Here is a 27,484-nt window from a genome sequence, read left to right as displayed (position 1 = left end):
AAGCAGAAGAAGGACAAACATAATTAAAAAAAAACATATTAAAAAAGAACAGCAAGAGAATGCAAATTCTGCTATCAGCACCTCAGTTAGCAAAAAAAACCCCAAACAAAACAAATAATAGCTTTAATGGACGTTTTATATTCCCCCCTCCTCCTCCGCTGACCCTCAAAATCTAAAAGAAAACAAATAAAAAAACTGGCTTTTGCCCTTAACAAAGATGGCGGCGCCCGTCCGTCCGTCAGCATCGGCTATCTACTCGGCGGTTGACGCTGCGGACTGCGTGAGGTGACGGCTCTCCCGCGAGCGGCAGAGTTTGAAAAGGGTGAGTGGAGGAGAGAGGGGGAGAGCCGGTACCGTTAATGGAGGGTGCTGGTTGCTAGTGGTAACAGCTCTGTCTCGGGGGGAGTCAGTAATGAATGGAGGGGTAACACTGTGTGTTTAGGGACCCCCCATCATCCATATAGATGTCACACTGGGGGGGGTCCTGCTTTTGCTTATCCCATAGACATGAATAGGACGGTGGGCTCTGGGGGGGATATATGGCCCCCCTTCTGTGACTGAGGCCTGACAACACATAGAGAGCTATTAATAAGGAGGGGGAGGGGGATCTGTCCTCTGATTGGAGCAGATCTGGCAGATGACAGCTCTGTGTCTGCACAGTGGACACACACAGCCCCCCCCCCCCCCGCCGTGCTCTATTGTGGGGGGGGGAGTATACGCACTCTGTATACACACCTGACTGCCCCCCCCCCGATCCCATTCCATTTGTTCCTAGCGGGTCGGAGGTGGGCGGGTGTAAACGGACAGAAGTTCTTTTACACCCACTGGTCCATCGGGGTGAATGGACCGTCCAATCAGTTCCTCCGTGTGAATGGGGCCTCATAGGACAGACTAGGGGAGTGGTTGGAGGAGGGGGGGTTATAATAGGGAATAGAGGGGTAATAAGACAAGAGGGGGGGGCATTATTAGGAAATGAAGGGGTAATAGGACACACTGGGGGAGGAGGGGGTAGAAGTGTATGAATAGAGAATGGAGGGGTAATAGGAGGACAGACTGGGGGGGAGGGGGGTATTAGTAGGAAATGGGGTGACAGGAGTAGAGGGGTAATAGGACAGACTAGGGTAGGTGGGGTATTATTGGAGGGGTAATAGGACAGACTAGGGTAGGTGGGGTATTATTGGAGGGGTAATAGGACAGACTAGGGTAGGTGGGGTATTATTGGAGGGGTAATAGGACAGATTAGTGATGGTGATTGGGGAGGGAAGGGGGGTTAATAGGGAATAGAGGGGCAATATGTTACACTGGGGGAGGGGGTAGAGGCATTATTGGGGAATAGAGGGGTAATAGGACACACTGGGGGAGGAGGGGGTAGAAGTGTATGAATAGAGAATGGAGGGGTAATAGGAGGACAGACTGGGGGGGAGGGGGGTATTAGTAGGAAATGGGGTGACAGGAGTAGAGGGGTAATAGGACAGATTAGGGTAGGTGGGGTATTATTGGAGGGGTGATAGGACAGACTAGTGATGGTGATTGGGGAGGGAAGGGGGGTTAATAGGGAATAGAGGGGCAATATGTTACACTGGGGGAGGGGGTAGAGAGGCATTATTGGGGAATAGAGGGGTAATAGGACACACTGGAGGAGGAGGGGGTAGAAGTGTATTAATAGAGAATGGAGTAGTAATAGGAGGACAGACTGGGGGGGGGGAGGGGGGTATTTATACTAAGAAATGAAGGGGTAATAGGACAGAGTGTGTGTGTGTGTGTGTGTGTGTGTGTGGGGGGGGGGTAATAGGAAGTGGCAGGGCAATCAGACATAGAGGTATTTTTAGGGAATGGAGGGGTAACAGTATAGACTAGTGGTGGTAGGGGGGTTATAACAGGGAATAGCGGGGTATTAGGACACACTGGGGGAGGATAGAGGGGTAATAGTTGAGGGGTTCTGGGGTCACTGAGAAGGGGGGGGGGGAGGGGGTACAGTGTGGTATAAAGCAAATGAAAGTCGCTACGCTCTGCACCGCTGTGTATTGGATATGTGAGGAGGATTGGTGCAAAGGCTGCCATTCCCATAAGCCTGACACATATCCTGTACAGTAAGCCAGTGTTCCGTCAAATCTTGTAATGGAAGTGACGTTCCGTCTCCGCCATCTTGGTACACCCTGCACTCGGCTGCAGTAAGCCTACAGTCTGAAGTCGCCAAGCAGACCTCTTGTTACACCCACCGAAATTTTGCATTTCAGATTTTATAGTGAAATACAGTATTTAGAAGTCCGTGACACTGTTTTAAAGTTGGATTTTAAAAGCAACGGTGTTCTGTCAGATTAGCAAACCTGTGAGACCAGCAGGCTCTCCGCTGCTTTTAAAATTCAACATCAAAACAGTGCCACAGACTTCTAAATACTGTATTTCACGATATAAGCTGAGTTTAGTGGTAAAAATAAGTGTGAAATGCAAGATTTCGGTGGGTGTAAAAAGATGTCCGCTTGGCGACTTCGGAATGTAGGCTTAGCGTGGCCAAGTGCGAGGTGTACCAAGATGGCCGTACTTCCATAACGAAATCTGACGGGTCGCCTAATCAGACAGAACACCGGCACTCCACCATGGAACTGTACAGAGCACTTTACCGCTTACGCTTCTCACCCCACAAAGGGCCTTAATCGTAGCTGGTGGTGATTATGAGCCTTTGCAGGGGGAAATGCGTAAGCAGACTGCACTTGTGATGTTTTACCTGGTCTGCAGTAAAGTGTTCTGTACAGTTCCATGGTGGAGTGCCGGCTTACTATCCAGGATATACAGTGTGGTGTATTATTTATCTCAGTATGATGTGTATGGGGAGTGATGATCTCTGTCCTGGGGGTGGCCATGTTCCCTCATTACATGTGCGGGTTCAGCTTCCTCCTCTGGTGCTGTTTGCTCTGTATTGCTCCCCTCGGTGGGGTCGGCCGGCCTTCACTCACACTCCTCGTTGTCTCTTCTCTCCAGGTTCATCATGGCTGGCAAGATGGACACTGAGCAGGCGCTGCTGTCCTGTATGCAGGAATTCCGGAGCCACTTTATCAGTCAGAGCAGTGAAGAGAATTCCATCCAGGAGGAGAGGGATGTGTACAAGGAGTCTCTGAAGGATCTCACAGGTGACCCAACTCTACCCTCCCCCACCTGTGACCCATCTGCCCCCCTGTGACCCATCCGCCCCCCTCTTCAACAGTGGTCCGCCCACCCCACTCCTCCCCTATGGTGACCTTTTCAGCTGAGTGGAGTAAAGAAATAAATGTAGATTGTGAGTGGATCGCTCTTCTAACCAGCAAGATGTCGGATATGCCCAGGTGCTGGTGGGATTGGTGGATTCTTATGAGCTGTACACACCCAGGATCAGCATAGGAAGCTTATTATATGAATGTCTCTGATTAATCATCAGATCTCCTCTATTCCTCCTCTGATTTCACACATCTCCTGTATAAAAAATAAATAAATACGCCAAGACCAAACAAATGACTCCAAACTCTTAATGATACCTTTCATTCAAAACAATATACAGGAGGCGGCACCAAAATGAATTAGAGTAGGGGCCTCCAAACTGTGGCCCCCTGGGCCGAATCTGGCCTGCCACAGGATTTGCATAGATTGAGGATTCAGGTCAGCAGAGGCTGCCTATGGTCTCCACTTCTACTGTCCAACCTCGACCCCTGCAGAGTTTTCCCCTGCTGCATTGCCATCGTCCCTGATGGGGACTCTGATGTAAGGAGGGACTGTGTTGTCATTCCTGATGGAAACATTGATATAGGGGGGAATCTGATGTGAGGAGGACCCAGATGTGGGGCAAACTGCGTTGTTGCCATCCCTGATGGGGACTCTGATGCAAGGGAGGCTCTAATGGGGACCCTGATGTTAGGGGGACTCTGATGGAAACCCTGATGTGGGGGGGGGGGTTGATGGGGACTCGGAGGTGTGGGGGGAACTACGTTGTCGCCATTTCTGATAGGGACCCTGATGTAAGGGGGGTCTCTAAAGGAAACCCTGATGAGGGGGGGGGGACTCCGAGGTGAGGGGGACCCAGATGTCATCATCCTTGATGTGAGAGAGGCTCTGATGTAAGCCCAGATGTAGGGGGGACTCTGATGTAAAAGGGAATCTGAGGTGAGGGGGACCCAGTTGTGGGGTGAACTATGTCGTCACCATTCCTGATGGAGATCCTGATATAAGGGAGGGCTCAGATGGAAATCCTGATGTAAGAGGGGCTCATTCATTTATAATGGGTCACCCATCCCACTCTGGCATACAGACTAGGGGTCGACCAATATCGTTTTTTCAGGGCCGATACCGATTTTTTTTTTTTGGCTGCCTTTTAGGCCGATAGCCGATATTAGGTGCCGATATTCTGTACATTACTGTCACCTGCCACCCAGATGCAGCATGTCAGTTTTCACCTGCCACCCAGATGTCATCACCTGCCACCCAGATGTCATCACCTGCCACCCAGATGCAGCTTGTCCCTATTTACACTACTTCTGGCAGCCTCTCCCCAGCTCCCCATAACTATCTCTCTGCTCGCCCGCGGCTGCAGCTCCGTCAAGAGCAGCCTTCGCTGCCCTACTGTAGAGGCGGAAGAGCGGTGATGCGAGGCGGGCAGCAAGAGATGATGTAATTTGGCAATATAAATTTGGCAAAGACTGCAGCAAGCGCCGCGCAGGGACAGGGGGAGGAGCTCTGACCAATATCGGGAAGTTTCTGACCGACGCTGATTATTTGAAAAATGGGAGTATCGACCCCCAATAATCGTCCGCTCCGATAATAGGTCGACCCCTAATACAGACCCTATGTAGGAGGGGCTTGGTGGAAAGGGGTTATCACAAGTACATAGTAACACGGACACATTGGAAATGTGAAGAGTTGGGGTAACATACTCTTTAATTATTATTCTTTGTGTTTTCTCCTTGCAGAGATTTGGGCTAGAAAATACAGAGAAGGAGAGATGATGATTACGAAGTCTCTGGAATTCAGAAAAGGTGAGACAGTGGACTTTGTTGGACTTCTAGCAGGAAAAATGACAGAATTTTGGTTATTTCAGGTTCCACAAACTTAATTTTGTCTGCTCATTTCTGGGCAGGTATAAACCTTCCTCTCAAACTCCTCTAACCCTTTCTACATGTTTTTTTTTTCCCCTTGCGAAGCGAGCTATGCTCATCTATGAATGCTGCTCAGGCACCTGACCCGACCCCTTTCTGGGTGCGAGGCACCTCTGATCCAGCCCCTGCAGTAGTGCCAACACTGGATAGTCCCGGATAGTCCCCTTTCATTGACATCACTGCTGCAGACTCCTCTTCTGGATCTTGAGGACGTTCCTGAGTCAATGATGGCAGTGATGTGGACATCTAAACAGAAGAGAAGACTCTGAACTGGACCATCATGTGAAATTAGGTGCGTAAAAAGAACATTTAGGGGGAGATTTACTAAAACTGGAGCGTGCAAAATCTGGTGCAGCTTCAATCAGATTCCAGGTTTAATTGGCAAAGCTTAACTGAACAAGCTGAAGTTAGAAGCTGATTGGCTCCCATGTACAGCTGCACCAGTTTTAGTAAACTTCACCCTTAGTGATCAGGTAGGGGCAGATCAGGGGAGCCCTGAGAACTGGTTTAAAGTGGAACAAAAGTCCCAAAACTGACAGCTTTTGATTGCAGAAGAGACATGCACTGTAATAAAATGTTCCTACATGGCTGTTTGCCATCTCCTTACAGTGCTTTGCAAATCTCTGAGTACCGGCATGCACCGGAGTGACGCCCCCCCCCGCCAGCCAATGAGGAGGCCCGAAGACCAGCACTTGGAAGAAGGTGCCGGCACAGGACCGTTGGACAGGTAAGTAGGGGAACTTCAGTTCCGCTTTAACGTGGAGCTCCACCCAAAAGGGGAAACTCTGCTTGTTGAAAACCCCCTCCACTGCCATGTTTGGCACTTTTTTTGGGGGGGGCGGGTACATGGTTTTGATAGGAACCCGCTTCAACTTCCAGCTCAGATTGCCGCAGCGAACTGAGCTGGAAGTTCACTGCATGCCCCCCTTCCTCCGCAGCTAGGGTCTGAAACAACTAATCGATTATGAAATTAATCGATTACTATTTTCATAATCGATTAATCGCCCAGTAACATAATGGGGTTTAAAAAACTAAAAATTAGCCCTTTATAGTACAAACAGCAAATAATCGCTACTGTAAATATTACTTTCACTGTTCCACAGTAAAAAAAAATTAACCCCTTACAGTAGCTTTTTGTACTATAAAGGGTTAATTTTAGTTTTTTTTAACACCATTATTTTACTAAACATCTTAGGTCTGGTTCACACCTATGTGTTTTTTGCAGAAACACCCTACAGTTCATTTAATATGGTGTCCTATGGGACACGTTCACGTCTATGCTTTTTTTTTCAGCTGCTGCGTATTTGGAAAGTGTCAAGGACTTTTTCCAATGCAAAACGGTGCTTTTTTGGTTCAATATACTTTAATAGAGAAGCTGCAGAAAAGCATGTAGTGTGTGTTTGCAACAATTTGTGTTTTTTTTTTTTTATCTGCCCAACAACAAATTGGCCCAAAAAAAGAAGCATGAAAAGAATGCAAATCGCAGCAAAATCACGTTTGCAAAAATCAAAACGCACAGCAAAAAGCACTGCAGAAATAGGTCAAAAGCAAACTGCATAGGTGTGTACCGAGCCTTATGTTGGCCACACGGATCAATTTTCAGATGAGAATATTCAGACGAAAAATCTTTGTACATTCGCTGAATGAAAGAATGTTGTTGGAAATTTTCACTTGCTTTTAACATTCTGTTTTAGAATGAATGTAATTTCTGAACTAAAACCACAAACACTGTCTGAAAATTCCTTTCACCAAGAAATTTTCTATTTCTAATTTTTCCCGTCACTGTGGTTGAAAACAAAACATCAATTTGACCCCACTAACGATTAGAAAATCGAACTAACGTTTTTAAAATTACATTTTTTTTTTAAGGAAGACATTGTTTATGTATTGTGTATGGCCAGCATATCATATATTACAGTTCTGTTTGAAAATCTGCAAAACGGTCTAGCTTTTTTTTTTTTTTTTTTCTTTAAATAAAAAAAAATTGATCTCTGAGTCTGATGATATTTAAAAGCATTAACATCTAATAGTATATACAGTAAGTATCAAAAATTACCGCGCTACTCACTGTAGTAAAAACTCGGTTATAAAACTAGAAAAGCTGCAGTCTTAATGTGAGGCGTGCACATACTAGACAAAAATAATCAAGAAAGACCGCGCTAAAAACAATAGCATGTGATGTAACTAATCAAAACATGATTACTTGTATGAAAATAATATACATCAAAATATGAAAAAAATATTAGAATATGAATCACCAAAAATCTATTGAAAGTGAATATAGAAAAAGTGACTGAAAAATAAAAGTCCCAAATAAGGTTAAGAAAGTGACTGAAACGTCACAAAAACACACAGTCCTTGAGGCCAAGGCAGATGCAATCAGTGATCATAGACGTATAACACACAGTCCTTGGGGCCAAGGCAGATGCAATCAGTGATCATAAACGTAAAACACCCAGTGAGAAATCCTCCACCTATTGAGATGTGCGCTTACCAGAGGTAAGCTGTAAATCAGCTTAATAGTGAACCTCCACTCTGGGGAAATCAGCTCCTCAGGTCTCCACACAAGGAAGGGGGTGGACAGGATCTTTCAATAAAATGGACTCAATCCGCATAACAGGAGGACCCAAAAGGACAAAACAAATTCTCCATAGATGTAAAATCGCGAGTAAAGGCACATAGGATATACAACAGCCGGCCGGCTTGCATGCATGCACCCGTTCAAACGATGACGTCAGCGCGTCAGCCTTCCGACGTACGTTTCGTCCTATTGGACGTCGTCATGGGAACGGGCGACGCACTGACTCATCGCTATATATAGACCAGGAACAAAAACCAAACCTCGCTTTGAAGCTCAGATGGCGTCACGGCACCGTCCTACACGGAAGCAGAAAATGTGTAACCTATAGTCTTTAAAATAGGCAGACAGCACTTCCGCCAATACATTAGGACCCTTCCAGTGCTGGCAGAACTAAAATAATGAAACGGTCACACTGAATGAAATCAAAACCAAACTAGATTTTGTTATTAGGATTTTACATAATATATGTATAAAGGGATGAAAATTAAAAACATACAAAAAGGGAAACATGTGTAAAAAACTCTCCTCCGTTTAAAAGCGGGACAAATGGAGATTGCACTAAAGGATGATCAGACCACAATACAGATATAACTGTAATTGATGGAAAACTAGGATACCACTCTAAAGGTGGTTGAGGATGTTGAAATACCGACCTCCACTGGAGATTCAAAGCGAGTAAACAGAATGTAGTATGTATAATGTTAAAATCCTACATATTGTTAACAACTTCAATATAAGATGGAAAAAATTGTGATTAAACAACATGAAAATAAAATAGAAGAATAGTGTTGAGAAAAAAAAAAAAAAAAAAAATTTTTTTTAAATAAAATTAAAATATGAAATGACAAAAATGATAAAAGGATAACAATGAACAACTTTTAAATATGATTATCATGAGTTGTCCAAAAATGCATTAAGATCTACATCCACATTAAGTCCAAAGGGAGTGTAGCACTTCAATCTGTGTATCCATGTCATTTCAAGCCTAGAGATCCCACGTATAATAGACCCCCCCCTCCAATGTGGGGTATATCTATCAATGCCTAGAAAAATGGTTTTCTTAGGGTCTCGATTGTGTACTTCAAGATAGTGTCTGGAGACCGGATGTTTGGGGAAACCAGTAAAAATGTTGGTGATATGCTCGTTGAGTCTTACAGATAGGGGGCGTTTGGTCCTCCCCACGTATTGTAATCCACAAGGACATTGAAGAAGGTACACCACACGCTCTGTGGAGCATGTAATAAATGATCTAATTTCAAACTCTGTAGAAGTACTGGTGGAAATGAACTTATGAGTTCTTCTGTGAGTGCATCCACTGAGAGAGCACACCCTACATTTTCTGCATTGATAGAATCCAATCATATATTCAAAGAATCCCCTCTTGGTAGGAGGGGAGTCGAGAATATTCGGGGCCACTCTACCTCTCAAAGAGGGGGCACCCTTATATATCACCTGTGGCTTAGCTGGAAGGATGGTACCTAATATTTGATCGTTCTTGAGAACATGCCAATGCTTATCTATCAACTTAGCTATATTTCTGTGTTGTAAGGAATAAGTAGTGATGAAGGGGACTGAAGGTGCTCTGCCATTATCAGGTGTCTTGGTTTTAAGTAGACTACTCCTATCGATGGTGGTCACTTCATCCAATGTGCTCCTTAGAGAAGTCTCGGAATAGCCCTTCTCTAAAAAGCGTTCTATCAAAATATTTGCTTGGACCAAGAACTCCTCATGGTCGGAGCAATTACGTTTTAAGCGAATAAGTTGGCTTTTCGGCACAGACCTCAGCCAGGTCTTATGATGGCAACTATCGGTCGGTATATAGGAATTCTGATCCGTATTTTTAAAGAAAGTTGCCGTAGTAAACTGCCCCTCTTTGATGCCAATTTTGAGGTCCAGAAAGTTGATTTCGGACTGACTGGCCTCATAGGAGAGTCTAATGCCACGGTCATTATCATTCAACCCTCTCATGTATAAATCAAGATCTTCACGATCCCCATTCCATAGGAGGAGGATGTCATCTATATACCTGGCCCACAACACCACCTGGGGTTTTTGTTGGGCATAGATGACATCCTCCTCCCACAGGGCCATGAAGAGGTTCGCTAAGCTGGGGGCATATTTAGCCCCCATAGCGACACCTCTATCCTGCCTATAGAATTGGCCTCCAAACCAAAAATAATTCCTGGTGGCCACAAAATGAAGTAGCTGCATGATAAAACATATTTGTTCATCAAACAGAGATGAATCACGTCTAAGGTAATACTCAACCGCAAATAACCCTAAGTTATGTGGTATCACTGTATATAATGAGGCGACATCAGCTGTCACTAGCCACCAAGATGGACCTGGGGTGTAATCAGAAAGTTTATTGATCACATGGCGGGTGTCCTTCAAATAAGACGGCATCCCTGTGACCAATGGTTGTAAGTAAAAATCTATATACCTGCCCACCCGGGACGATATGGAATCAATTCCACTAACGATGGGACGTCCCGGGGGGCAGGTAGGATGTTTGTGAATTTTGGGTAAGTAGTAAAGAACCGGGGTGCGCGGGGCCTTGGGAACTAGATAGGATTTCTCCTTACTGTTTAAAATACCCTGTTCAAACCCAAATTTAATCAGCACCTCCAATTCTTTCTTATATTGAGCCTTGGGGTCAGATCTGAGGGGGGTGTATGTTTCACGATCACCCAATATATTGGACATCTCTGTGAGGTAATCCTTCCTATCCAATACGATAATGCCCCCCCCTTTATCCGCTGGCCTAATAACTAAGTTTTTGTTCAAATAATACAGTATATCCCTTTATGAATAGTATATACAGTATATCTCTCCTCGAATAGTATATACAGTATATCTCTCCTTAAATAGTATATACAGTATATCTCTCCTTAAATAGTGTATACAGTATATATCTTCTGTCTGTTATTCTCAGAGTGGATTCGAGATTTTGCTCTCTAACCATATAGTTGGTTATTTATATTTACCACTGCATCGAGATATTTAAGAATAAATTGCCTTTTTTTTAACTTTACATATTAACTATATTATATACCACACTTTTTTTAATTGGAAAACCAATTAATCGAAACAATAATCGGCCAACTAATCAATTATTAAAATAATCGTTAGTTGCAGCCCTACCCGCAGCCTTCTGGGACACATCGCAGGTCCCAGAACACTATGGGACCATTCACAAGGCACAGCGCGGCCCGCGCATGTGTAGTAGGAAACTGGCTGTGAAGCTGCTAGGCTTCACTTCCTTTTTCTCTTACTTCTGATGCCGGCGCATGCACCCGAAGCCGATTTGAAAATCCATTTGAGTGAGGACATCACTGGATCCTTGGACAGGTAAGTGTCCTTATATTAAAAGTCAGCTGATACAGTATTTGTAGCGGCTCACTTTTTGACATTTTTTGGGAAAGCCTGGAGCTCCGCTTTTAAGTCTAAACATTTCTTTTTAATGCATTCTATGCATTAAGATAAAAAATGTCCCAAACGTCTATGGACACACAGCCTGGATTGGGCGCATGCCCGCACAGGTACCTCCTTAGCACACAGCTTGCTGTAGAGGCACTTGTAAAAAAAAAAAAAGGAATGGTGACGGACTCCAGAAAGGTACTGCTCATTTCAAAACCATTGCATAGAGCAGGTAAGTATAGAATCCTTTTTCATTAAAATAATAATAAAAAAAAATAGCTTTATGATCACTTTAATAATGGAAAATGATGCTGGAATCCTGTTGAGATGTATTTGTCCTCCTATTCCTGTACATAGATGTGGAGTGGCAGAACAAGCGCATTGAGGAGAAGCAGGAGGACATCCTGCAGGAGGCCGCTAAGCTGAAAGAAAACAGGAAGCAGTGCGAGGAGCTGGCCGAGCACATCCAGAAGTTACGGGAAGAGTTAAACAAGAAGAAGGAGTGTAAGTTCTATGCTGGGGCTCTGTGTGTGCTCAGGTTTGAGTCCCAATACCAGACATCCACTATTACTTTTTAAAGGATAACTCCACCATTTGGACCATGTTACACCCATATTTAGAGTGTAGCATGATGTAAATGGGATTGCAGATGGACTTCCTCAATGGAACATGAGTATGATGATTATCACACTCGTAGTCCACTGACGCACTTCTCTAACTAAGGCCTCGTTCACATGGTAGTAGCTATGCTTACACCCGTGCAAAGGCCCATCTTTGCAGGCACAGTATGCACAGGTGTTTCATGCACCCGCGTCTGTGCAGTGCCATTCATGTCTGTTGGGACACAGTGGATGTACGGACGCAGCATCTCCTCCCAATTTGGCAGCCATGCAGGTGTGTGTCCCTGAACGCACGCTGTTGGCTGTCAAATTGGGACCAGCAGCTATGTTCATGCAGATGCTCTGTCCCAAAAGACATGAATGGGACTGCCTGCACATGGATGCATGGAACACTTATGCATGTCGTGTGGGCAAAGACGTCCCTTCACATGGGTGTAAGCATAGGTACACCCATGAGAATGAAGCCTAAAAGTCTGTAATGAAACAAAAAAAAAAAGCTGCTCCAGGTGAGTGAGTCTCTGGTTAATCCCCACACACACACTAGTCAGGTGGTAGCCCAGCTCGCATGCTGTGTATCATATGGAAATTATTCTGGGCGGCTGCTCTTCCAAAAGTCCTTTAATTGAAGCTTCATATGACAAGTGGTTGACAGATGGAACAGGGGACAAAGAGGTAGACATGCTTCGTGCAAATGTTAGCGCTTAGTTATTACCCTAAAAGTCTGTAGCTCGTAACGAAGTGGGAGCGGGGGAAGGGTTTGTAGTTTCCCAAGATTGCACCCTGTTCCACTTTTTTTTCCTATATATATATATATATATAGTATGTATAATAATTGTGTGTGTATAATAGTTGGGGGGTGGTAAATCCTTGTGGTTGATTTGTGGCTCAATGTGAAAGCAGCCCTATACTATTATGCCCAGTGTATTGCTTCACACCGACCTGAAGATCTCTTCTTTCCTGCTGCTGGCACCATTCTGGAGATTGCTAGCTGGGATAAGAGATGGAGTGCAGTTGGTATCACTCTGCATGGGACAGGAGTCTGCACTACAGAAGAGACATCGGCTTATGCAGCTTTTGCTGCATACTACAGCTCCAACTTTACAAGTAGTCCCTCTGCATTACGCTTTGATGCTCTGGAATAGCAGGTCGTCAGCAAGACCAGACTGATATCTACCAGTCACCTGTCGGTGATCTACTGGTAGATGGCGATCTACAGGTTCTTGACCCCCGCCGTAGGGTTCAATATTGAGTGGTCCCACCATTTGCCGCTATAACCGCTTCAGCTCTTCTGGGAAGGCCGTCCACAAGGTTTAGGAGTGTGTCTTTGGTAATGTTTGACCATTCTTCCAGAAGCGAATTTGTGAGTTCAGGCACTGATGTTGGACGAGAAGACCTGGCTCGCAGTCTACGCACATTTCAGATATCATTAATTTGAATGGCACCTAAAAGTGCAGTACTGCCACGTTTGTCGCATTCTGCAGTCGTGGCAAACCACATCACTTAAAGCTTGTCGCTCAGAAATAGTTTAGGAGCTTCTTTTGGGCGATATGCTTTATGCGTGGCAGTTTGCTGTGATTTCAGCGCGTTATGCGATTTTTTTTTTTTTTTTTTAATTTTTGATTCACACCTAGACTTTTTGACATTGCGGCCGAATGCTGCAATTCAAAACACCCAGGTGTGTGGGAGGGCGTGGCCTGGACGGCGATGGGATAGGACGTGAGTGATCAGCGCTCCGCTCGTGGTAGATCCTGTAATCGGCATCCTGTGACCCCAAACCGTATTTTGTGCCCCACATTTGTGCCACAAAAGCCCGCTGCATCTGCCGAGTCATGTCTCCACCGAAACGGAACGCTGCAGCCTCATCATCCCTGGAAAGATATCGGAGAACGGAGCGGGACGGCGAGGGGCAAGATGGCGCCTCCTCCACAGCACACTCTGCTCCCCATACAGAGCATGAGGCAGCTGACACAGCGCGGGTTCTGGAGGCGGTCTCCCTCTGCCAATCTACCCTTACCACCAAGCTGGAGGAGGTGAAAGTGGACATTTCCCTGATAAGGCAGGATATGACTAAGCTCCGGGAAAGGGTCACTGAAACAGAGACCAGAATCAGTCAGGCAGAGGATACCTTATACCCTCTACAACATTCCCAGGAAGATCTTAAGCGCCAAGTTCAGCTATTGGCGCAGAAACATGACGATCTGGAAAACCGCGCTCGCAGATCTAACTTGCACTTCATCGGCCTGCCTGAAGGTTCAGAAGGTACTGACCCAGCTACTTTTCTAGAAAAACTTCTCATATCAACCTATGGCAGAGAGGCCTTCTCCACCAGCCTCTCTGGTGGAGCGCGCGCATCGCATGCCTGCCCGCCGACCACCTGAAGGAGCTCCTCCACGCACCTTTATTGCGAAGATGTTAAATTTCAGAGACCGCGATGCAGTCCTCCGCATGGCCAGAATTAAAGGCAATATTCCGTTCCAGGCAGGATATGTCTCAGCGTTTCCCGACTTTTCTGCGGAGGTGCAGAAACAACGCTCCAGATTCACGGAGGTCAAGCGGCGCCTACGAGCACAACATATCAAGTATGCCATGTTGTTTCCTGCCCGTCTATGTGTTGTGGGTGAGGATCGAGCATATTTCTTTGATGATCCAGCACTTGCCTCGGAGTGGATCGACCGGCGGGACGCAGAAAGAAACAGACCAGCCTAACGATGATGCCTCCACGTAAGGAAGATTAGGTGAGACTTCAGGCCCTCATACAATCTATTAAAATTTACCGCACATACTATCCCCTAATTAAAGCCCTCGGCTCTATTGGGAGCTGCAAAACATCATTTGATAAACACTACACTGTGACAGAATCCCTATAGTGTTTACTCCGGAGTGGGACACGCAATATACATTGCACTATTAAGGCTGAAGTGACTTACCTATACAGTTTCTTCTCAGATCGCATCCCCTGAGTTTCAGTGCAAAGTTTTTGGTCCGCCCTGACCTGGGGTATCCATACTTCAATGTTTCTCCCAATGACTTTACTTCATCGAAGGAAGGGACTTTTTCCTCCACTTGGCCCTTTCTGCCCGGTTCCCCAGGCTCCTAAATTTGGTCACAGCCTTGTTTCAAACAGGAGGGATGGGGGAGGAGGACAACGGGGTCACCAGTTCAATATTAATAGTTATGGTTTATGATGCGTGTTATAAAAATTTGTTATTTACTGCTATATACCACGTATGGGCGAAAGAATGGAACATATAGTACCACTAAGTGTTAAACAGACGCACCGTCTAAAATCTCATTGCTGGACTATTACCCAGCGAATTATTCGCCCCTACCACTAGCATGGTATATTGTCACCGGCATAGCCCACTAGGCTTTAGCTGGTGTCAATTCAGGTAGTGCGTACTACTTTGGAATACGGAAGTACCATGTCACCTACAAGTGGTCGCACAGGTTATGGGTTTGATGCTCCAGCCAAGTTTGGGCGGCCGAGAGCAGGGAGGGGGGATTGGGAATTGTTTCATTTAAGTTTAAAGAGCATGCGTAATGATATGTTGAAATATACTGGTAATGAATATGTATGGGGTTACTTGACACTAAGATGGACCACTTTATGGGAAGTGACGCTAGTTGGAGTTGAGCCTGTCCTGGGAAAACATATCCAGCCGCGCCCCTATACATACCCATATGACACATATGACTAACATAAAGTTCCTAACATGGAATGTCCGGGGAATCCGGGACAAAATTAAGCGAACGGCAATCTTTGGCTGCCTTAAGTCCTATCGTGCGGATATAATTGTGCTAGTTGAAACGCACATACAGGTTGCGCTGAAGCGCCCATGGATAGGGTGGGCGTACCATGCCACGCACTCTAACTACTCCCGAGGGGTTTCTATACTCATTGCCAAAACTACCCCATTTGGTATAATCTCAGTGCGCACGGATCCTCAGGGCAGGTTCATCTTCCTACACTGTACTATTAGTGGTTCACAATACCTGATTCTTGCCTTTTACATACCCCCACCTTATAACTCTACTATAGTCACAGAAGGTTTATTATATATGTCACAACACCCTGCAATCCCTGCTATTTGGCTAGGGGATTTTAACACAGTCCTAAACCCTATCAGAGATAGACTGCAGTCCCACCAGTGCGCTCAAACCCCTGACAGTACCAGATTTGGGCGATTAATGTCCGAATTCTCCTTAACCCTTTCATGACTAAGCCTATTTTTGAAATTTGGTGTTTACAAGTTAAAATCCGTATTTTTTGCTAGAAAATTACTTAGAACCCCCAAACATTATATATATTTTTTAGCAGAGAATCTAGAGAATAAAATGGCGATTGTTGCAATATTTTTTATCACACGGTATTTGTGCAGCGGTGTTTTTAAACGCAAATTTTTGGAAAAGTGACACTTTCATGAATTTTAAAAAATCCAAACAGTAAAGTTACCCCAATTTTTTTGTATAATGTGAAAGATGATGTTACGCCGAGTAAATAGATACCAAACATGTCACCCTTTATAATTGCACGCACTCGTGGAATGGCTACGAACTACGGTACCTTTGAATTTCCATAGGCGACGCTTTAAACATTTTTTACGGTTACCAGGTTTGAGCTACAGAGGAGGTCTAGGGCTAGAATTATTGCTGTCGCTCTGACGATCGCGGCGATACCTCACATGTGTGGTTTGAACACTGTTTACATATGCGGGCGCGACTTCCGTATGCGTTTTCTTCGCTGCGCGAGCTCGCGGGGACAGGGGCACTTTAAAAATTTTTTTTTTTTTTTTTAATTTAATTTATTTATTTTTGTACTTTATAAATTGTGTTTAAAATTTTTTTTTTTTTTTTTTTTACTTTTATTGCTGTCACAAGCAATGTAAACATCCCTTGTGACAGTAATATGTGGTGACAGGTACTCTTTATGGAGGGATGGGGGGTCTAAAAGACCCCCCATCCCTCCTTTACACTTCAAAGTATTCAGATCGCCAAAAACGGCGATTCTGAATACTGTGTACTTTTTTAAATTCGGCGCCATTGGCAGCCGAGTAAACGAGAAGTGACGTCATGACGTCGCTTCCGCGTTTACAACAAGAAGGCTGGAACGAAGCCGCTCGCAGCTTCGTTCCAGCCCGCCCCCAGCCGCCGAAGGCAGCCGAACGGACACCGGGCCTCCCGATTGCACGGGAGGCCCGGTAACTGCGGCGGGAGGGGGGGGATGTCCCCTCCCGCTCCTCCGGTATAACAGCCGAGCAGCTTTTAGCCGCATTGGTTGTTATACACGGGTAGCCGATCGCCCGCTGTAAACAACGGTACCGGGATGATGCCTGCAGCTGCGGGCATCATCCCGGTATAACCCCGGAAAGCCGAGTACGCATATCTGCGTACGGTCGGCGGGAAGGGGTTAATAGATACATGGAGATTTAAGTACCCAAACACCCAGGCCTTCTCATGCTTTTCGGCAACACACCCCACTATGTCCCGCATAGATCTCATACTAATCTCAGAAATGCTCCTCCCACTGTTAGCAGACTCAGGATATCACACTAGATCTCTCTCAGATCACGCTCCTTGTTGGGCTACCCTACACCTCGCCTCACACACGGAATCCCACACATGGCGCCTCCATCCATTTTGGCTCTCTGCCTTAAAAGACCAGGAGGATATCCAAGAGGAATGGCAACATTTTTTCAACCGAAATAGGGACACCGCTTCGGCTAATATGGTATGGGAGACATTTAAAATACATGTCCGTACAATCCTTTCCTCACGCATAACTAGATTGAAGGCCTCATCTAAAGCTGCACTGCACCTTGCCTCCGAAAAAGTAGAACTAGCAACTAAAGAATTTAACCTAGACCCCACCCCAGCCACTGTATCAGCACTCAAACTACAAACCCGTATTCTAAACCAACTACACTCTGAAAAAGCCAAACAAAAACTTTTCTTTTCAAAACAACGGGTATTTGAAATGGGTGAACGAGCGGGTAAATTGCTGGCGTATTTAGCCCGACAGGACACTAATCCACCGGTGGTGGTATCCTTGATAGACCCACACAATACACCCTTAACAGACCCTATATCGGTAGCAACAGCATTCCGAACGTACTACGCCGACCTTTACTCCTCCAAAGTAAGAGTCACTATACACGAGACACAGAATTTCCTCCACAATATACCGTTCCCCCAAATCTCAGAACCTCAGATGACAGATATGGAGGCCCCCCTTACTGCGGATGAGATCGCAGCTGCGATTGCATCCCTAGCCCCAGCGAAAGCCCTTGGCCAAGATGGCATACCCCTGGACTTTTATGCAGAATACTCCGAGGTATTGGTCCCTGAACTACTCAAACTATATAATTACATCTTTGAATCTGGTTCCCTATCTGAATCCCTCCGACGGGCAGTAATCATAGTGATCCCCAAGCCAGGAAAGAATCCCCAATATCCGGAATCATATCGCCAAATATCACTGCTTCAAGCAGATATTAAAATTTTAGCAAAAGTTTTGGCCATTCGACTCAATCAAATTATTCTCTCCATTATCCACCCCGACCAAACGGGATTCATGCCTGGGAAGAACACAGCCATGAATCTACGACGTTTATACATGAATATCCAAGCGACCCATGAGAACATAGGAGACCGAGCAGTGGTGGTGCTGGACGCCGCCAAGGCATTTGACTCCGTGGAGTGGGAGTATTTGTGGGAATGCTTTAGGAGGTTCGGATTCGGGCCCAGATTTATTAAGTGGGTACAGCTATTATATTTTTAACCAGAGGCTAGGGTACTTGTGAATGGAACGATATCGGACCCTTTCCCGTTGGAACGCGGTACCCGTCAGGGTTGCCCATTGTCCCCACTCTTGTATGCCCTGGCAGTTGAGCCCCTGGCCATTTCCCTCAGGATGCACCCGGGAATTAGAGGTCTCAGAGTTGGCAACCTGGTAGAGACGGTGAGCCTATACGCTGACGATATGCTTTTATATCTGGAGGATACTGGCCCGTCCCTCCAGGCGACCCTAAAGACCATAGAGGATTTTGGGAAACATTCCGGGCTAAGTATGAACTGGTCTAAATCGCAAATCATGCCTCTAGATTTAACATCACCCACGTGCCAATCAGCCTCCCTTCCATTACAGAGAGTTGCCTCTTTCAAATATCTAGGTGTACTAATTACTAGAAAACCCAAGGAATTTATCGCCAACAATATTGAGCCTTTATTTACATACTTGAAATCCCGCACACAAGCCTGGACGAGACTCCCACTGGGAGTGATGGGGAGAATCAACCTCTTTAAAATGATACTGCTCCCAAAATTTCTTTACATACTGTGGAACTCGCCGCTACTTATCCCCCTAAAAATTTTCAAAGCCCTAGACCAGATAGTCAATTCTTTTATATGGGGATCCAACAGACACAAGCTAGCTTGGAACACCCTTAAAAACCCCACTACCGCCGGAGGGGCCGCCCTTCCGGATTTACACACATATTACATAGCTGCGCAGATCTCACACCTTTTTCATCTCCATAAAACTGACAAGGATAGATACCAAGCTTTAGTATGTAAGGAATCAAATAAGGATATACACTCTCCCCTACAAGTAATATTCAGAGGCAGGGAAGGTAAAAGAGGTGGAGCGACTCAGAACCATTTGCTACACCAACATAAAAGAGTTTGGGAGATTGCGCTTAAACTAACTGGAGCTGATTTCTATCATTCACATACACCCTTATGGCGTAACCGCCAACTAAAAGAATTACTGCATATGCCAGGTGCTACATTGTGGGCAAATAAAGGAATCGCATATCTATTTCAGGTACTTACGCCTCTGGGAGTGAGACATTTCCAACCACTCAGAGAGGAGTTTGACCTACCCGCACACATGCTGTTTAGCTATATGCAACTAAGACATGCTCTACGTGCCCAATTCACAGATGGTTTCCCTAACACACAAACGTTACCAATGGTTGAAGTGATTATAGGCGAAGAACAAGCTAAATTGATATCCAACCTCCTATAGCATCATAAGGGCACGCTCAGTAGCAAGAATTATAGACAGAGATAAAAATAGGTGGGAAGAGGACATAGGCCCAATAGAAGATTCGGATTGGGAGGAGGCATTGGAGAATGTTAAGAAATCATCCCCGACACTTTCCGAACGTTTGACTCAGTTATATATTATCCACAAAGCTTACCTTACCCCCTCACGGCTGGTCAAATTCTCTCGTGATCAGGACCCAAAATGTACAGGGTGCTCAGTTAACCCATGTTCTTTTGTTCATTTAATTTGGGAATGTCCAAACATTCAGCATTACTGGACACAGGTTATAAAATTCTTACACGATCACATGGGCTCACCTCTACAACTTGATCCCAAAACATGCCTACTAGGTATATTGCCAGACGCTGACACTGAAAAGTATTTGGCAACTTTCCTCCACGAAACTTTATTCTGTGCCAGGAAAGTAATTGCCAGACAATGGATGAGGGTCCATCCTCCCACTGTTCGAGACTGGATTGGTGAAATAAACAAAACACTACCGTATAAACGGGTATTATATAGCCATAGAGGGCGCCCGGTCAAGGACAACAGAATCTGGGATAGATGGCTCAACTCTAGTGAAACCTGCACTGAATAACTACATAAACATGGGAATATTTGATATCTGCATTACATACACTACACTGTTTATTCCGTAATGCTATATGAAAAATCACTATGACCATTGGATATAGTTGGATGATAAAGGGAAGAATATAATGATATTCAACACAATGTACTGAAGGACACAAATACAAGTGTGAATTTCCAATGTAATGGAAATTGTACCTAAAAAAACTCTTTCCTTTTTTTTTCTTCTGTTTGTACAAGTGTACCTTGGTTATTTGTAACGATGGAACTAATGTATCCCATACATGTATGTTCTTTTTTTCTTTTTGACAATTAATAAACATGCTCTTGTTTATAACAAAACACCCAGGTGTGAATGCAGCCTAAGACATGTTGCTGATGCAGGTTATGGAGGATCATTCAGAATCATAATAGGATTTCCATTTCTGTTTTTAGTGGCGCTGGCTAGTAAGAAAGTCAACAAAGAAAAACTGAAGGAACTTGAGAAATCTGCAGCATTATTTAAAGATCGCCTGGGACTGGAGATCCGGAAACTTCGTGGTACGTACAGTCGTGAAGGAGAGCAGTGTGTGGGCTGCCATTCCTGATCTCCTTTCAAAAATATGTCTACTCTAATGCCGCGTACACACGGTCGGACTTTTCGTCTACAAAAGTCCAACGGACGCCGACGGACTAAAGCTGGCTGGTAATCCGATCGTGTGTGGGCTTCTCCGGACTTTCAGCAGACTTTTTCAGCCTCAAATCCGACGGACTTTAGATTTGAAACATGCTTCAAATCTTTACGTCGTAACTACGACGGACCCGAAATCCGCTTGTCTGTGTGCTAGTCCGACGGACAAAAACCCATGCTAGGGCAGCTATTGGCTACTGGCTATGAACTTCCTTATTTTATTCCGGTGTACGTCATCACGTACGAATCCGTCGGACTTTTGTGTGGTCGTGTGTAGGCAAGTCCGTTCGTTAGAAAGTCTGCTGCAAGTCCGCCGGAAGTCTGTCGGACAGGCTGTCGGACTTTTGTAGACGAAAAGTCCGACCGTGTGTACGCGGCATAAGTCTTTGACCTAGGACAAGCATGCACCCAGTGAAGTCAGGACTTCTGACCTGCTTACTTGTTCCAGTTTAGTGACTCAAAAGTACTGAGGCCAAAGGATTGTATGATAGTTGGGAATCTAGCCTCTTTAGAAAGGAAGAAAGAGATTACCAGTGCCTCAATCCTCCTTGGAACTACAATGTTGCTGTTTTCAGAGAATAGATCAGATGTATTTTCAGAGTTTTAGTCTGCCTGCAAGATGCCAGTTTAGTGCCTGGATCCCTATCGGGTCAGCTTGTGGTGTAAACTTTAGGCAAAAAAGTTTCTCTACTTAGTAGCTGAGCTGTTTAGGTCTAGGTGACGAATGGGTCACTTCTGTCTCTGCAACAAAAGAGCTTACACTCTTAATGCCCCACCACACTCACATTTGTTGTGTTTTTATATAGCTGTGACATTCCGCAGTGCTGTACAGAGAACACTGAGCCAGTCGCATCGTTCTCTGTACCAGAGGAGCTTGCAGTCTAATGCCCTAGTACAGTCACACTATTATAAATTTTATATAGCTCTGACATTTCCAGAGTGTATTAAGCAGAATGCTGAGCCATTCATATCCATCTCTGCACCAGAGGAGCTTACACTCTAATGTTACAAGCAACCAATTGGATCATGCTAGCACTGGAATAATGCAGGTAGAAAATAAAATCATGGATCTGTTTCGTTGGGAAGTACAGCCACTTTTTCTTTCATCTTTCTTATTTTCTTCCTTCTTTTAAAAACATTTTTTTATTACATATATTTGTACTTACCGTGCCATCCTTCTTCCCAGGTGAGAAGCTGCAATTTGTCTTCCGCTGTATTAACCCTAAGGACCTGGAGGAGCCATTTTCCTGCATCATTTACTTCAATGAGGAAGGAGAATATAAGCGTAAGTCATGTGGTTTGTTATCCCAATCCTTTTCCCTTAGGATGCTAGCACATGTGCACCTGCACTCTTCCAGAGTCATAGGCCCAGTTCACACTTATTCTTTATAACACATCACATGACAAAAACTTTCTCTTTAGCGATACCGGTTTTATATCTTTGCAAATTTTGTTTTTTTTCCTTAAGCATGTTAAAACGAAACATGTGCTTTGTGTGTTTTTCTCAACCACAAATGTGAGGGAGGAGGAGACTTTAAAATTACTGGTAATGGGGGTGAAACACATGTTGGTGTGACTGTCTAAACTTGAGTAAAAATATTACTAAAGCCTTGCCTTTTTGATAAACTCATTGGTATAGACCATATTGGTACAGTCCAATAACTGATTACTTCCACTGAAACCCTAAAAAAAATATTATTTTTATCTTACACTCCCTTTGCTTTCACCGCGTCACTTCCCTTAACCTCTGGTTGGGGAACATTAACTCATACGCTCACCACTAGTTACTTGATAACACTCTTCGGGACTACATGTCCCATGATTCTTGAAACCAGCGTGCCCCCTTCATTCATAAAACTTGGCTGATGTGACGATGACACACACAAGGCTTGCCTCTACTCCTTTAAGGGAAATGATTGAGAGTGACTCCCAATCAGAGGCGTGCCTTCAGTGTGTTGTCCTCTTGGGCTGTCTGTGCGTGTCGGGATAGGCAGCTTCCTCACATAACGAGAGCATAGGGTGACATTGGTGGAGCTCCATTTGACCCTGCAAGGCAGAGGGGTGACCAAAAATCAGCAAAGTGAGAGCTGTGATCATGGGGCTGTATCTTGTTAATCTTGTAATAGAGGGAACTTGTAATCTTTAATAGAGGGAGGAGCAGCGTGCAATGTGTTAATATCTGCAGCTTAAAACATTTAAAAAAAATATTTTAAGGTTAAAGCGGGGCTCCACCCAAAAGGGGAAGCTCCGTTTGTTTGCTCCCCCCCCCCCTCCGCTTCCACCTTTGGCACCTTTCGGGGGGGGGGGGGAGTGCATGTCTATCAAGACCCGGTATCCGCTCCCACTTTCTCGTAAGATCGCCGCAATCATTCTGTGGTGATCAATGCAATGTCAGGCCCCTCCTCCTTCCCCCTCGCTGACTTCTGGGAGACACGCAGGTCCCAGAAGACAGCGGGACCATTCAGTAAGCACAGTGCGACTCGTGGCTGCGCAGTAGGAAACAGGCCGTGAAGCTGCAAGGCTTCACTTTGTTTCCCCTAGTAAGGATGCCGGCACCCGGAGCCGATGGATGGCTTGTAGCTGCTGAAATTTAATTTTTTATTTTTTGTACAGGCTGGAACTCCTCCTTTTAAGTTTTTTTTACCTTTTGGGGAAAAAATAAATGCACATATTTGTGCAGGAAAAAAAAGCGTGCGTGTGTGTGTGTGTGTGTGTGTTTTTTTTTTTTTTTTTTTTTCCCTGCAGGAGCCTGGAAAGTATTGCATATGTGGATCGGTGGATCAGGGTGCAATGCCAGTATCCTGTAGGCAAGTCCTGCAGATTTCGGCCGGTAACTCCAATATGGGCTGACTGTTTACAAGCTGCAGTGCTTGTGAATGAACTGCGAGAGAGATCATCGACGCCCTCAGTTTATTGAGAGCTACAAGTTGTCATCTGCAATGGCTGACGTTACTTGTAGTTCTCTCATTCACAGATTGCTGTGAATGAATGATGTGGTCAGTGGTGTATTTTTGGTTTTGTGCTACCATAGGCAAGACTAAAATCAGGCGCCACATCGCGGGAACCCTGGACAGGTAAGTGTCCATATAGTCAGCAGCTGCAGTATTTGAAGCTGTTGATTTTAAATTTTTCGTGGGGGGGCAGGCCTCCTCTTTAATTGGTGTTCACCACTATGTGCTCTAGTCATCCACATGCATTAGTGATAATCCCCTCATCCGAGGTGCCCTCACCTGCGGGATAAGACCAATCAATGGTCTATACTTGCTTTTGTCCCTCTCTGGGGATCTGTTTTTTGCGGTTTTACTCCTTTGCTGGCAATCCTGAAATTAGAATCCTCCTTCGCCTATACTTCTCTCCATACGCCCAAATCCTACAACAAAAAAAGCTGGACATAGTGCTTTATCCTTTAAAACAACCGGTTTATTAAAAATTAAGTATAAAGAGACTTATGCCGCGTACACACGGTCAGACTTTTCGTCTACAAAAGTCCGACAGCCTGTCCGACAGACTTCCGACGTACCTTCAGCGGACTTGCGGCAGACTTTCTTACGAACGGACTTGCCTACACACGACCACACAAAAGTCCGACGGATTCGTACGTGATGACGTACACCGGACTAAAATAAGGAAGTTCATAGCCAGTAGCCAATAGCTGCCCTAGCATGGGTTTTTGTCCGTCGGACTAGCACACAGACGAGCGGATTTCGGGGTCCGTCGTACTTACGACGTAAAGATTTGAAGCATGTTTCAAATCTAAAGTCCGTCGGATTTGAGGCTAAAAAAGTCAGTTGAAAGTCCGGAGAAGCCCACACACGATCGGATTACCAGCCAGCTTTAGTCCGTCAGCGTCCGTTGGACTTTTGTAGACGAAAAGTCCGACCGTGTGTACGCGGCATTACACTTTCCTGGTGCTTAGAGTGCACCAAACTGTAAAAAGTATTCGATCCTCAGTGCGGGTATAAGACGATCGGACAGTATTTCCACGGTATGCTCACAATGCGAGCCTCAACGTGATGACAGATTGGCCCCTCCCCAATAGGATTTCATCGCCTTTTTTTTTTTTTTTTTTTTTTTGTTTGTTTATTTTACACTTAATTTTTTATTTTGACACTGTTTTTTTTAAAAAAAATAAAACATTTGGGGTCACTTTTTTTTTTTCCCATTTACAAGGAATGTAAACATCCCTTGTAATAGAAAAAAAGCATGACAGGGCCTCCTAAATATGAGATCTGGGGTCAAAAAGACCTTAGATCTCATATTTACACTGAAATGCAATAAAAAAAAAACTAAAAAAAAAATTCACTTGAAAAAAATAAAATACATTTCTCCTTTTAAGAGCTATGGGCGGAAGTGACGTTTTGATGTTGCTTTCGCCCTTCCATGCCATGGAGCCGAGCGGGGGGGCCATCTTCCCCTCAGTCAGCAGTCAGGCATCCACGGGAGGGGACGCGATCGTCTCTGCGGCTATCGACGGGTCCGGTAAGCGGCAGAGACAACCAGAGCGTGGCGGGGGAGGGTGTTGTGGGCGGTCACTTCTCCCGACGCCAATAAAAGTGATCTCGCGGTGAATCTGCCGTGGAGACCACTTTTATCTTAAAGAGAAATGCACGGCGTTCCCGAAAATACCCCTGTATTTAGAGTCAAAGTACCGACTGTCGTTTTGCGTGAAGTAGTTAATATCCCTTAACCGCTTCAGACCCGCGCTATAGCCGAATGACGGTTACAGCGCGGATCTGCTGCCTCCCCTTTGCAGGCACGCCACGCCCCCCTGAAGGGAGCACGTGGCGAGCGCTGTGATCATCCAAGTCAATGAGACTTGGTTAATCACAGATCCGAGTAAGGGGCCGATTCCGGCCCCTTACCATGTGATCAGCTGTCAGCCAATGACAGCTGATCACGTGATGTAAACAGAAGATTGGTAGTCCGTTTTATTTTTTTTCTCACCGGCTTCTGTTTGAAGGGACATCCTCCCGAAGAGCAAGAGGCACAGCCGCCTCATATGTGCCCACCAGTACCGCCTGCCAGTGCCACCTGTCATTGCCATGAATCAGTGCCCACAAGTGCCACCTATCAATGCCCACCAGTCGTGCCAATCAGTGCCTCATCATTGCGACCTAGCAGTGCTGCCTATCAGTGTCACCTACCAGTGCCCATCACTGCCAGCTATCAGTGCCACCTATTAATGCCCATCAGTGCCCACCAGTGGCACCTCATCAGTGCAGCCTCATCAGCGTACATCAATGAAGGAGAAAAATTACCTGTTGGCAAAATTTGTTAACAAAATATAAAACAGTTTTATATTAAAAAAAAAAAAAAAATTCGGTCCTTTTTTAAATTTTTTTTAACAAAAAATAAAAACAGAGGTGATCAAACACCACCAAAAGAAAGCTCTATTTGTGGGGAAAAAAGATAAAAATGTCATTTGGGTACAGTGTTGTATGACCGCGCAATTGTCATTCAAAGTGAGTCAGTGCTTACAGCTGAAAATTGGTCTGAGCAGCAAAGGGGTTTAGGTGCCCAGTAAGCGAGTGGTTAAATGCACAGATGGGGCTGAATGGACACTTCTTTAATAAGATGTTTTATCAGAAAGGGGAACACTCCGCTGAGGAGCCTCTGATTGAAACTGGCATTTATTTATATATTTATTTTTTCACTGTCCATCACGGGTGAAAGTAGATGCCTTGCTCAGAGCAACCCTGTTCAATGTTCATCCTTATTCACTGAGACAAAGCAGTTAGTGTGGGGGGGTGGGGGGGGGGGTGCAATGGGCGGCCATCTTTGTTCTATATACTTTGAGGTTACGGTACGCTGTGGACTTGACATGGCTCTCTCCTCTCTCGGCAGTTGAAAGCTGTGATCCGCCTTTGGAGTGTATTGCAGAATACGAGAAGAAAATCCGGGAGACCAAGAACTTCTCAGCATTGCTCGCCAACCTGCGCAAATCCTTCGCCGCACTATGTGCTCAAGCAAAATAACCCGTGCGTGGTGTGTTGTGTATACTGTATATATGTATAGAATTCTGTGTTTCTTTACCATGTCTGAATGTCTTTGTTGTGTTTAAAGTTGTAATAAAGTTTTTATCACCTCTTGGCTAATTTTTTTTTTTTTTTTAACCACTTGCTATCCAGAAGATTTACCCCCCCCCCATCCTTCATGACCAGGCCATTTTCTGCGATACGGCACTGCGTTATTTTAACTGACAATTGTGCGGTCGTGCGACGTTGCACCCAAACAAAATTAACGTCCTTTTTTCCCCACATATAGAGCTTTTTTTTTTTTGGTGGTATTTGATCACCTCTGTGGTTTTTTATTTTTTGCGCTATAAACAAAAAAAAAAGACCGACAGTTTTGAAGAAAAAAAAATATTTTTTTAATTTCTGCTATAAAATCTATCCGATTAAAAAAAAAATTTGAAAAAAACTAATTTCTTCTTCA

The 27,484-nt window shown here is 44.9% G+C and overlaps 1 protein-coding gene across 2 annotated transcripts; it reads left to right on the top strand.

Annotated features, from left to right (window-relative positions):
* Positions 1-27,144, top strand: SPC25 (SPC25 component of NDC80 kinetochore complex). 2 transcript variants are annotated; one of them, XM_073610068.1, is made up of 7 exons: positions 1-322; positions 2,980-3,128; positions 4,935-5,000; positions 11,479-11,625; positions 20,815-20,919; positions 22,236-22,334; positions 26,894-27,144. In XM_073610068.1, the coding sequence occupies exons 2-7, from the start codon at positions 2,987-2,989 to the stop codon at positions 27,022-27,024; spliced, it is 690 nt and encodes a 229-aa protein (XP_073466169.1). In that variant the 5' UTR covers positions 1-322; positions 2,980-2,986; the 3' UTR covers positions 27,025-27,144. The 2 variants fall into 2 exon arrangements, with proteins under 2 accessions (XP_073466169.1, XP_073466170.1); XM_073610069.1 differs by having other exon boundaries at positions 316-382.
* Positions 27,145-27,484: the final 340 nt, after the last annotated feature.

The sequence above is a fragment of the Aquarana catesbeiana genome, linkage group LG13, assembly GCF_042186555.1.
Source record: "Aquarana catesbeiana isolate 2022-GZ linkage group LG13, ASM4218655v1, whole genome shotgun sequence".
Classification (NCBI taxonomy): Eukaryota; Metazoa; Chordata; class Amphibia; order Anura; family Ranidae; genus Aquarana; species Aquarana catesbeiana.
This window is presented reverse-complemented; position numbering and strand designations above follow the sequence as displayed.

Coding starts and splice junctions, on each gene's coding strand:
- SPC25 (XM_073610068.1), top strand. CDS start 2,987: ATGGCTGGCAAGATGGACACTGAGCAGGCGCTGCTGTCCTGTATGCAG. Junction 3,129..4,934: donor GTCTCTGAAGGATCTCACAG/GTGACCCAACTC, acceptor TTCTCCTTGCAG/AGATTTGGGCTAGAAAATAC. Junction 11,626..20,814: donor GTTAAACAAGAAGAAGGAGT/GTAAGTTCTATG, acceptor TTCTGTTTTTAG/TGGCGCTGGCTAGTAAGAAA.